This window comes from Hylobates moloch, unplaced genomic scaffold (assembly GCF_009828535.3).
Source record: "Hylobates moloch isolate HMO894 unplaced genomic scaffold, HMol_V3 SCAFFOLD_23, whole genome shotgun sequence".
Lineage (NCBI taxonomy): Eukaryota > Metazoa > Chordata > Mammalia > Primates > Hylobatidae > Hylobates > Hylobates moloch.
Window position 1 is genome coordinate 31,170,614 of NW_026652298.1, and position 12,605 is coordinate 31,183,218.

The following is a 12,605-nucleotide window of genomic DNA, read 5'->3' on the forward strand; positions in this document are numbered from 1 at the left end:
GGGTGGATGACGGAAGAGGGGAGTGGGGAACATTCTGTCTAGACCAGGGGCATCCCTTGAGGCCCCTCTCTAAGGAGGGCCTATCCTACTGATCTCTGACATTCTGAGACAGGCGGAGCTGCCATGTGAAGTAGCTCAGTCATTGCAGGTTGGGCAATCCAAATCTGAAAATCCAAAATCCAAAACTTTTTGAGTGTCGACACGACACTCAAAGGAAACGCCCATTGGAGCATTTCAGATTTCAGATTTTTAGATTAGTGAAGCTGAACCAGTAAGTATAATGCAAATATTCCAAAATATCCCCAAATCCAAAATTCAAAACACTCATGGTCCCAAACATCTTGAATAAGGAATATTCAACCTGCATCAATGCCAGCTTTGAAGCAAATGGGATTCAGAGGCAGGAAGGGGAGGTACGGATCTCAGCCTGTCTCATGTGAGCTCTGCAGTCTTGCTTTGAGCCTCAGCTTCCTATCTGTGAGGCAGAGCAAGTGATACCAGCTTCCAGGGTGGTCGGGAGGATAGAATTCATGCATATAAAGTGCCCGACATGGTTAATTCTTCCAAATTATAGCTCACACTTCCAGAAATAGATACGAATTTTTCTGTCTAAAACATGCTTAGAGTTGGAGCCGACAACGTAGTTTTGCCTGGTATCAGTGAGGCCTTAGGTGGCTGCTGTTAGGTGCTTATTAAAAAAAAAAAAAATCAGAAAAGGGGAATTCACATCAGCTATGAATTAAAAGTTGGTTCAGCATGGTGGTGGGACTCAGGGTCTGACGCTGGAGGGAGGGTATCTGGTGTGACCTTGGGTAGGCCACTTTCTGACCTGCAGAAAGGGAAAATGGTAACATCTTCCTTCCGAGGGCCGTTGGGAAGCTCAAATAAGAATGATGCATAAAGTGCTTAGCAGCTCAATAAATTTTGCTTTAAAAAAGGCCTCAAGTTTCCATAACTCACAGACCCGACTCACTAACCTGCTGGCCCGAGTCTCTAGGCAGTGAGCTGAAGGCTGGGAAAGGGTTAAGACCGGGCTGGAGAAGCTGGAGGAAGCCCCAGGTCCTTCTTCCTGTGTGACTCCAGAAAGGGTATTTTTTGCCTTGGGGAGCTGCAAGGAGAGAACTGGCTCCAGTTTGATAATCACAAACAAGAAAAACAATAGAACTAAAAAATTAGTTCCCGGAAAATGCCACCATGAGATGACATTAGCACCTAGGACATTATCCTCAGGGGAGGTCTGAACTGATGTCTATGAATGAAACATCGATTTTCTTTTTGCCTTTTTGGATGGCGGTCGGAGGCTTTGCGGTCAGCTCAGTTGGCTCATAGCACACTGTCATCTCTGCATTCTTTCTAAGTTACTCAGCTACCAAGGGCTGCCTCTGGAACCCGCGAGGTTTTTCCAGGGAACTATTAAGTGCTCTGGGTCACGTGACTGACCCTGCCGGTTTAGGCGCCTTTGATAAAGACAACACTGGTGAAAAGCAAGGCATGGCCCAGATACTCAGGAGAGTTAAATGTTTTTTTTTTTTTTTTTGAGACAGAGTCTCACTCTGTCATCCAGGCTAGAGTGCAATGGCAAGATCTCAGCTCACTGCAACCTCCACCTCCCGGGTTCAAGTGATTCTCCTGCCTCAGCCTCCCGAGTAGCTGGGACTACAGGTGCCCGCCACCAAACTGGGCTAATTTTTGTGCTTTTAGTAGAGACGAGGTTTCGCCATGTTTGCCAGGCTGGTCTCGAACTCCTGATCTCAGGTGATACAGGGGAGTTAAATATCTATCACAAGACAGCTGGAGTCCCAAACCCAGTAGGAAGCTGGGACAGGAAGTGAATAAAGCCCAGCTTAGCCCTTAAGGGATGAAGTCCAACTTGCCAGCTCACACCCAAACCACCACCAACTGGCACTGGGTACCAGACCTGAGTAAGACAGAAATGCCCTAGCCTTAGGGGTTTATAGTCTGTTGGGAAAATAAGACTGAACAATTCCTCCAGCCCCATCCTCTGTCCCCCAGCCTCCCATCCACCAATCCATCCACCCGCCCACACATCGGTATTCACTGAGCAACTACTTCATAGGCATCAATCAGCACTGTCAAGGACAAGACAAATGAGGTCCTCCACAACCCTGCACCCACCCTCTGGCCAAGTGCCTCCCATTCTAGTGCAGGATAGTGTCAGAGAACAAGGAATACAAGAGGCAATTTCAGCTAAAGCTAAGGACTATGAAGACCATGGGAAAACGGTCTGGCAATTCCTCAGAAAGTTAGATTGTCATACGACCTACTTTCTACTCCTAGGTATATACTGGAAATAACTGAAAACAAAACAGGCGTTCAAACAAAAGCTTGTGCATGAATGTTCACAGCAGCCCATTCACAATAGCCAAAAGGCAGACACAGCCCAAATGTGCAGTGATGGATGAAGGTGGAAGCAAAACAACGTCTATCCATATAATGCATATTATTCAGCTAAAAGAAGGATAGATGCACCTTGAAAACATGATGCAAACTGAAAGAAGCCAGGCATGAAAGGCCATGCATTGTATGATTGATATGAAATACCCAGACTAGGTAAATCTATAGAGACAGAAAGCAGATTAGTGGATGCCAGGGGCTGGAGAGAGGGGGGCATGGGGGATGACTACTTAATGGCTATGGAGTTTTCTTTTGAGGGGATGGAAATATTTTGGAACTAGAGAAGGGGATGACGGCACAATATTGTGAAGGTACTAAATGCCACTGAATTGTTAACTTTCAAGTGGTTAGTTTTATGTTGTGTTAAATTTCACCTCAATTAAAAACAAGCTGCCGTGCAGAGAACTAGGGTGACCTGGGCATTCAGGGAAGGCCCCTTTTTGAGGTATCGGAGCAGAGCCCTGAGTGCTGAGAAGGAACCAGCCATGCAGAGGGCTCCAGGCGGAGGGAAGCACAAAAACAGAGGCCCTGAAATGGGACGCACTTGGTCCTGGCGAGGCACAGACAGCCAGCCAGTGCGGCTGAAGGGCTGGATTGTGTCATCTGCAGAGAGCCGAGGGGAGAGAGGGCTGGAAGCTGATCCCAGAAGAGGGCAGGGGCCAGACTGCAAGGGACCATGGGCCACAGAGAGGGGCTGGTGACAGGAGAGGCTGGTGGGTTTTAAGGAGAGAGCAGTGGAAGAGGCAGAGAAGTCCCTGTCCCAGAGTTAACAGGCTAGTGGGGAGCGGCTGATGGTAAACCAGGTGGGAACAGGTCACTTTTTTGTCATGTCACTAAGCCCTCATCTGCAAGGGCCAGGAGATGTCAACCTGCCTGGCTGCTCCTCTGAGCTGTGTGCTCTGCCAGCCCTTCCCACACCCGCCAACCCACCAGGGTAACACCTGTAAGCAGCTCCGGTCCCCTCCGGCCTCCTGAAGCAGCCTCTGGGCCAGTAGGAACCCAGAGTGAGGAGCAAGGCTGTTCTGGGAGGCCATAGCCGCTGACATTCTGGGTCATTTTTGGGGAACAGCTTCCGCTCTGGGGTCTCCTGGTCCACTTGGAGTTTATGGAAAGGGTGGCCTCGCAGGCAAGTTTTGGACACCCTGCCCATCATGACAGATTCTATCTCTAGAAGCAGCCGTCACCATGGGCCAGGTCCATGAGGCACTAAACACAGCAACATGGCACCTCAAAGCCACTGAGAGCTCAGGCTAGAGTCTAGGCCTGGCCATACCTGCCCACCTCCACATACTGGCCGCCACTGACCCCCCTCCTTGGCCAGGCGCACGCACAATCCCTCGTGAAGCTGAACATTCTGTGAGGGTGACAGCCATCAACATAAAACCAGCCAATAAATAGAACTTGTGATTTTTTTTTCTAAGCCAAATGGAAGAAGAAAAATATGTCAAAGTGGCTAGTCACCTATTAGCCCTGATTTATACACTACTTTAATATCTCCTCCAAGGAAATGAAAGGCATATTTTCATCAAATATAATCGTTTATAGCTTCTAAAGGGGAGACAAACTGCTCTATGACAATTACCTGGGCCCGCAGATAAAATCGGAAGATGTGTCCTAATAAAACACCCTTGTCTGGCAGCCACCCCGAGGCATGCAGCCAGAGTTGTTTTCTTCCTTGTGAATTATTACCCAGGCAGAAGCAAGGGCTCCATGCGCTGTGCGGCCTATGGGGAGGGGCACCATCGTGGAGGGTGGGAAATGGTCACGCCCCAGCACCCACAGGCCCTTGATGGCAGTGGTGAGATGTCACAGTATCAGAGGCCAACCCGGGCCAGGTTTCTGATGACCAAATCTCCCTCCACTGCCCAGCTCCCCCTCTGTCACTACTCTGTGGCTTCTGTAAAACTCTCAGTAGGAGGGTGGTGAAATTCAGTTGATATGCAACCAACCTAAATCTGTCACCTGGGTACATGGTCCTTGGACACACATCTTGCTCGCTTGGTGACAGAAATTCAGCTGAGGGATGCTGCTTAAGGTCTTCTGGGTTCTCAGTTCCTTTGTGTTCCCTTGTCAAAGTGCCATGGACTAAACCACCAAGTATCTAGGGCCCCAGAGGGACTTTCCTTGTCTTCCCATGTTCAGAGAAGGGAGAAGGCCTTTGATGGGCTCTGTTCCAAGGCTGAGCAGATAACAAATGCAGGCTCATTCTTCACTCAACAATACTGAGTAGGGGCACAGAGCGAGGCGCTGAGATACCGGGTGAACAGCACAGAAGGTTCCCACGCAGGCAACCGTCTCTGCAGGGGAGAAAGACTATGACCAGGCACACAAAGGCATCAGCCAGGTAAGGAACGTCAGTGCTGTGGATAAACGGAACCAGGCCAGGCTGGGCGCGGTGGCTCACGCCTGTAATCCCAGCACTTTGGGAGGCCGAGACAGGCGGATCACAACGTCAGGAGATCGAGACCATCCTGGCTAACACGGTGAAACCTTGTCTCTACTAAAAATACAAAAAAATTAACCGAGCGTGGTAGCAGGCGCCTGTAGTACCAGCTACCCGGGAGGCTGAGGCAGGAGAATGGTGTGAACCTGGGAGGCGGAGCTTGCAGTGAGCCAAGACTGCGCCACTGCACCCCAGCCTGGGCGACAGAGCGAGACTCCATCTCAAAGAAAAAAAAAAAAAAAAGAACCAGGCCAATGCAGTGGAGGGAGGGAGCAACCCTGGCCAGGAGCTGATGTGAAAAGGCCACTGAAGAGGCGGCACACAGACTAAGCTTGAGCCATTAGCAGGAGGCAGCTACACCACCATCTGGGTACAGACATCTAGTGCAAGGCACTGAGGCAGGGAAGGCCGCACTGATTTACAGCAGTGGGTCTTAAAGTGTGGTCTGGAAATCCTTGTTTTCATAAAAATAGTAAGACATTTTTCTTTTATGTTCATTTTCCCAGGGGTATACTGAGGAGTTTTCCAGAGGCCACAGAATGCATGCTATCACAACAGACAGAAAACAGAAGCAAAGAGGAGAATCCAGATGTCTTCTATTAAGCCAGGCATTAAAGAGACTTGCAGAAATGTGCACGATCAATTTTTTTGTATGTTTTGGAAAACAGAGTTTTTGTTCATAGAAAACTATGTTAGTTATGCATATATGCAATGGGTTTATTCAATAAGTATATATTAAAAGCATTTCTTAGTTTTAATTTCTAATGTCATGAATATCTATAATCTATCTAAATGAAAGCTCTTTAAGTTCCGTAATACTTTTTAAGCGCATAAACAAACACGTGGGTGCTGAGGCTAAAAGAAAAGCTGGCTTAGAGTAGCAGCAGGGGCTGGCAAGGCTGGGGTTGCGGCTAGAGTGAGCTTGGGGTTGGGGGAACTTCATCTGACAGGCCAGTTGGGGCCGGATCTCACAGCCACCACTCAAGATCAGCAGGAGAGATGTGGATTTTGTTCTAAGTGCAACAGGAAACTACCAAAAAGCTGGAGGCAGGGGTATGACGTAATCTGATTTAAGTACTAGAAGGATCCCATTGGCTGAATGGAAGCTGGGGATCCTGGGAAGGCTTCTTTTGCAATCTTAGGAGATCTGGGAGAGGAGATCTCAGATCTCAGTATTTTCTGGAGGCCAAGCAGGCTGGTGGGTGTGGGAGAGGGTGAAAAGTTTTAAGAATGATTCCAAAGTGCTGAGTGGCTGCTGCTGTGGGGGACCCTGACTACTGAGATGGGGGTGGGGGCAGCCTATGCTCCCACCATGCCAAGGCTCAGGGATTTCAACTTGCTCTTCAGGACACAGCTCTGGTGCCAAGCCAAGGTGGGAGGGCAGCGAGGCCTCCCTCTTTGCGGGGGTGGTGTGATAAATAAGAATGTCTCCATCTCACTCCTCATAGCTGAGTGGCACTTCCAGGGGCAGTCAGGGGAGACACAGCCAAGGGGTGGATGCCGCCTTCAGCAGCCACCTCTGACTTGCTGTTGTCCCAGTTGGCACAGCCTCAGACTTGCTGACCCTGGGACCAGCAACAGGACATGGGGCATCCCAGCTGTGCCAACCACCCTGCCAGGCAGGCCCAGGTTCTGGAGCCGGGCCACACTCCTAGCATTTCATGTTCTCACCCACCGCTGGAACGCCAGGCAGGGTAGAAGAGGTAAGCAATAAGTCATCCTAAAGCATTCTGCAAACAGAGAAATGATCATGTAGATGCTGAAGAATGAGCCGCTTGGCTCTATTTATTTACTTACATTCTACCTTGTTCCAAAAGGGATCGGAGCGGAAATAAGGCCTGGGCTTTTCTCCTTAACCAGTAAGTTCCGAAACTGAAAGACGCCTCAATGACCCTAAAGAAGTCATTTCTTACCAGGTCAATTTGTACTTAGTTAACTTAGACTCAGTCACACTTTATATTTACTTAGCAATCATGGCTACAGAACACGAAGCAACCTGCAGAATTTTTTAAGCAAAAAATCCTCCAGACCCTGAAACAGGCAGAATCATCTCACATTTCATCACTGAAAACAGGTGGTGCCACAATCAGTCTCTCAGCCTAAGATTACTTTTTTTCTTTTCTTTTTGAGACAGGGTCTCACTCTGTTGCCCAGGCTGGAGTGCAGTGGTACAATCATAGCTCACTGCAGCGTCAACCTCCTGGGCTCAAGTGACCCTCCCACCTCAGCCTCTTGAGGGTAGCTGAGACCACAGGTGCGCACCACCATGCCCAGCTAATTTTTTACTTACACTAGAGACAATGTCTCACTGTGTTGCCCAGGCTGGTTTCAAACTCCTGGGCTCAAGCAATCCGCCTGTCTTAGCCTCCCAAAGTGCTAGGATTACTGGCATGAGCCACCATGCCCAGCCCTAAGACTGGTTTTAAGAAAGAAACCAATCACAAGCTGCGGGTGGCAGAGTGAATTGGTGTACTGTTTTCTAGAGTTCATGTTGGGACTACGTATATCAAGATTAAAAACCTTCCCCTTTGGCAAATTCACAGCTAGGCATTTATCACACAGACACGGGAGATTTGCAAAACTGCATAAAGACACCCTAAGGATGCTCACTGTGACACTGTAAGAGCAAAACACTGGAAATGACCCAAATATGAAACAGCAAAAAAGATTTTTTTGCCCATCCATATGACAAAATACCATATAACAGTTAAGGAGAATTAGGTTGATTTATACATGTTAATGTGTGACACTTTCTATTAAGGAAGAAGCAGCAAAGTGCAGCATCAGACATACGGTATACCCTATGTGTAAAAAACAAACATACACATGATATACAAAGAAATATTTCTGGAAAGACAGGCAAGAAACTGTTAACAATAGTTACTTCTGAAGCAAAGTAGACTTATTTTTCATTTGATCATCTCCTGTCTGGATTTTAAAAAATCATATGCCTACAGTATATACATATAAATAATGAATTCATCAAATCAAACAATGAAACTAAAATAAATCACGTGGGGGAACCAGGACTTGGGTTTTGAGCAGGTTCATATGGCTGCGTTTTGTTCTTAAATCAATAACTGCTCTTGAAAACATTTCACAACACTTGCAACTTAAGTTTGAAGCCCTATATGGGGAGGGGTTAAGTTGTGAGGGAGAGCTTGGCCAGCGCTCTAAACTTTTGCAATCAAAAGAAAGGCTCTCTTTCGAGGGATCGGGGTGCATACGGATTTACTTAAAGCAGACATGTCAGAACAGGAAGGGGAGAACTCGGTCTTCTGGAGAAGTGGTCCTTTCCACTCTGACAAATCAGCAATGAACTTTCCATGCAAGTTTCTGTTTTGGGAGGAGCGGAGGAGGAGGGTTAGAGATGAGCTGTGGCAAAAGTGGGAGGAGATGCCCTCATATGGAAGGAGTGGACAGCTGACCTGTGGGCAGCAGGGCCTTCTTGTGAAGTCTCACTTCTTCAGGGGATTGTAACCGGAACCAAACACACTCTCTCTTTCTAGTCATCTTACTTGGAGAAGGAAATTATTCTCCCACAACTTCATCACTAATCATTTAAATGTTTCCAAGAAATTTCCAAGAAAATTCTCAGTCAATTCTGAGAAGTTCTTCCACATACCCAACAAATCTCTGGAAAACCAAACCAAACACTAAAGGGAAAGCCAAAATTTATTTTGGGGGCTGTGTTTAATCTTGCGCTGTGCTTTGAGAAATTCTAAGAAGCTGGTGCTGCCAGCCGATAGGACTTCTGAGAGAGGAAGGGCAGCTCACACAGGCTCCACAGAGAGAAAGACCTTGAACGCCCACCATGATGAACGAGCTGCGGCGCGGGGCAGGGGGCTGGCTCACCTGGCACCTTGTCCACCGATGCAAACACGGAGCGCTGCACTGTGGGGTCACTGCTACCCCGGCGCCCCTGGTCGTAGAAGCGGAAAGGCAGGTGCTGAGTGGAGGTGGAGGAGCCGAGTCCAAACCCCAGGACTTCAGTGGTGGGCTGGATTGGGAGGTCCAGGAGGGCTATGGTCAAACAATAGCATGGTTCACTCTGAGAATGTGGGATAGAGGGTGGTGGTGAGAATTTGCGGGGTATACTGTAGTGGCTATGGCCCTGCCAGGCACATCACTTGGGAGATGCCAAGTGGGGGCAGGCAGCCTTGAGCTGGAGAGACCAGTGGAACATCAAAGATCCCACTGAGGCTCAAGTCACAAGCAGATGCCAAGTGAGGGCTTTGGGCCAAGGTTGAGACCAAGGAGAAAGGGGTTTGAGCCCGGGCTCCTCGAGTGGAATGGATGCTGGGTCAATTTCCACTTTGGATTCTCAGCTTCCACGTGTAAAGGACCCTGACAAAGGCTGTTTCAGACCCCAAGCGAGTGGGGCTGAGTCTGCCCAGGGAGGAGTTCACATATATATGTGTGTATGTATATCTGTACATGTGGAGGAACATGTGAAAATATGCATGTATATGTACATGTGTAACTATGAGTGGGTGTTTATCTGTCTCAGCCACTATCCCCCCTTCCATAAATAAATCTCCCAATATATCCATTTGGAGGGGCTTTTTAAAATCAATTTAAGAAATACTCAAGGCGTTAGTTCTAATAGCCACTTTACGGCATAATTCTCAATTTTCAAATGAAGTATTTGGCCTTCACGCCAGCTGTGAGAAATTGCTTTACATGAAGAAAAAGAAAACTCTCTGAAAATAAATCTTAAAAGAAAGGGCTGAATGATTTAAGTCACTTTGCACATTACAAAATGCTTCAGTAATGATTTTGTAGGCCAAGTTTCAGCTAAGTGAGAAATGAGATGGGGACGACAACGTGGGACGCGGGCCTGTACAAATCAGCACAGTAAATCATCGCATCGGTAACGCCCAGAAACTGGCCCTCGGAGGGTTTATTTTGAGACAGGATCTCACTCTGTCTACTAAGATGGAGTGGAGTGGTGCAGTCATGGCTCACTGTAACCTCTACCTCCTAGGCTCAAGTGATCCTCCCGCCTCAGCCTCCCAAATAGCTGGGACTACAGGCGTATGCCACCACGTCTGGCTCATTTTTGTATTTTTCTTGTAGAGACAGGGTCTTGCCATGTTTCCCGGGCTGGTCTCGAATTCCTGGGCACAAATGAGTCCCGCCTTGGCCTCCCAAAGTGCTGAGATTACAGACATGAACCACCGTGCCTGGTCAACGGCTTATTTTAAAGTTATCCCTTGAGAAAGCACCCCCACATCCCCAGGTAGGCTTAAAATCCGCTCAGCAGCCACCAGGATGACCACTGGTGCCTGAACTGAATGGCATTGGGTATCTTGAGAAAGACTGTAATTTTAGGAGTTGACAGCATGCCTTGCCCCCACGCCGAGGAGAAGGCCTTGCCTTTCTGCCCAATGAACGCATCTCCCTCATTTCTGTGACTTTCCTTCTAAGAAATCTTGGCCTTCCTAACACTGGGCAGTGTTGGGCTTCCTCAGAAATTCACCGCAATCCCCGTGAAATGTAAAATGACTTCCTTCCAAGGGTTCCAGCCTTTCACCAAGCAGGTCTGCCTCTTATAAGAACTGGGAAGGGGAAGGAGGAAGGGGTAAGTTTAGAGTAGGAAGTTCTGCCTGTGGGTTCTGCCTGTGTGACTTTGGGCAAGTCCCTGAGCCTCAGTTTCCTTCTCCGTAAAATGGGCAGAGCAGGCCCTACAGAACTCCAGAGTTGTTTTAAGGATCGGAGGTGGTAGAGTAATGTCAAAGCACTTTGTTAACATATGCTTGAGAATTTCAGTGTGAAGGGCTGAGAAGAGTGGTCTCACACTGACGTCTACTTATTGCTGGCCTCCTGCCTGCTAGGGAGGGCTCCTCTTCGCTTCCATGCAGCCTTAGAAACTCACCAGAAACCAAACACCCAGGAAATGGGACCTTTTCGTATTCGTATAAAACAATTCCTGAATCATAGGTGTCTTCTTCTATGCTATAGGGGTTCTCAAGGTCAGCGTGAGAACTACAAACAGCCCTGCCCCGCCAAGTGCTCAGAGGATGCCCTGCCAGGGTCCAGCCACTCACCAGCTATTCTCTGCATCTTCATGCGCCTTGCCTGGATGCGGCCTTTGGCCAGGCGCTGCTTGGCGATGATGCAGCGGATGTGGTCTGAGAAGATGAAGGTGGCCTGGAGGATGGGGAAGGGCTTGGAATGGGGGCTGGACGCAGGCTTGTGGATGGTGATGTTCAGGGCACGGCTGTCGTCCTCCACGCCAGTCACCTGCATGTCCTGCACAGTGAGAAGCAAAGGAAAAGGCATTCGTTGGGTTTGGAGGAGGGTGGCTAGGAGCTGTGGTATCATGAGGCATCTAGAAAGAGGTCTCCAAATTCAACTCTGCTTTTGATCTAAGATTGACAGCCTGCCAAATCCAACAGAGTCATGGATGGGCACAAGGCAGACCAGGCCCAGTAGGAGAAGACAGTGTGGGAGGAGGCATAGAGTACCCCAAAGGAGCAGATGCTGGTGGCGGTGGCTGGTGCCCGTTTTCCATGAGGACTTGGGTCAGCTCATGAATAACAGCGTACCCCTACAAGCCTCTTCAAGGGGCCACAGGTAACACGACAGGCAAACTCTTACTTCTGAGAAGCCAGAGATAATGAACCAAAATTACTATTACCATCTGGCATGATCTTAGATATAGTCGCTCATCTACTCATCAATTTCTTCCTTATTTCTTCTAAGAAGGAGACATCGTTGGCAATCATTTGTATGTCTTTGAGAAACTTCTGGTCCCCAAAGGGAAAAGCTAATCCTGAGAAAGGGACAGGGGCTGGGCACGGTGGCTCACGCCTGTAATTCCAGCACTTTGGGAGGCTGAGGTGGGTGGATCACGAGGTCAGGAGTTCGAGACCAGCCTGGCCAAGAGGGTGAAACCCAGTCTGTACTAAAAACACAAAAATTAGCCAAGCATGGTGGTGTGTGCTTGTAGTTCCAGCTACTCAGGAGGCTAAGGCAAGAGAATCACTTGAACCCGGGAGGCAGAGGTTGCAGTGAGCCGAGATCGAATCACTGCACTCCAGCCTGGGCAAGAGTGAGACTCTGTCTCAAAAAAAAAGAAAGGGATAGGGAAGGTCATTGAGCAGAGGTTTGAAGGAAGCTGTGTTTCGAAGGTGGAGAAAAAATGAACATGTAGCAAAATATAATAAAGACAAACCAGTCTAAAACCTCAGAACGGACCCTGCATAGAGAATCTGCTCCCATGAAGGTCTGAGGTGATCTGATATAAAAGCCTGAGAGGGGATGAATACAAAAGTCAGAAATGTTAAAGGAGGTGGGGACAACGTTGGAAAAGGCTCACAGAGGAAGATGGTTGTGGTTCTCAGGCATTACATTTGGCATGGGCTCTTTGGAGACAACACCCCCATCAAAGCGTGGCAGTAAGATCAGATGAGGTATTTCGCATTTAAAGCAGGGAGTGTGGTATAGTAAAGACCTGACAAATAGCACCCACTGGAAGACGGCCAAAAAAAAAGGTTTATGTGGCTTTCATTGTCTGATGGAAGACACATATTAATTCTTTAGGGGAGGAAAACACTTGCCTGACACTAAATTCTAACGGAAATTAATCATAAGCCTAGATAAAGCCTAGATAGATAAGCATAAGTCACTTAATGGACAATGTCTTACATGGAGTTTTTTTTAAGTGAAAGATTCTTCTATAGTTGTTTCTCACATCACACTTTGTAAAAGACACTTTTACAATAGGAAGATCCTGAAGAAG

The 12,605-nt window shown here is 48.1% G+C and overlaps 1 protein-coding gene across 9 annotated transcripts in view; it reads right to left on the reverse strand.

Moving 5' to 3' along the window:
* CLEC16A (C-type lectin domain containing 16A) overlaps positions 1-12,605 on the reverse strand; it is a 240,436-nt gene that overhangs the window by 45,795 nt on the left and 182,036 nt on the right. For 8 of the 9 annotated variants that reach the window (XM_058434075.1, XM_032145444.2, XM_058434074.1 and 5 more), the window contains 2 exons: positions 10,909-11,113; positions 8,714-8,881 (listed from right to left, as the gene is read on the reverse strand). In XM_058434075.1, the coding sequence (XP_058290058.1) occupies positions 8,714-8,881; positions 10,909-11,113 (373 nt within the window). Of the gene's footprint in view, positions 1-7,891; positions 8,195-8,713; positions 8,882-10,908; positions 11,114-12,605 lie in introns of those variants that run through there. The other variant, XM_058434079.1, reaches the window with a different exon arrangement.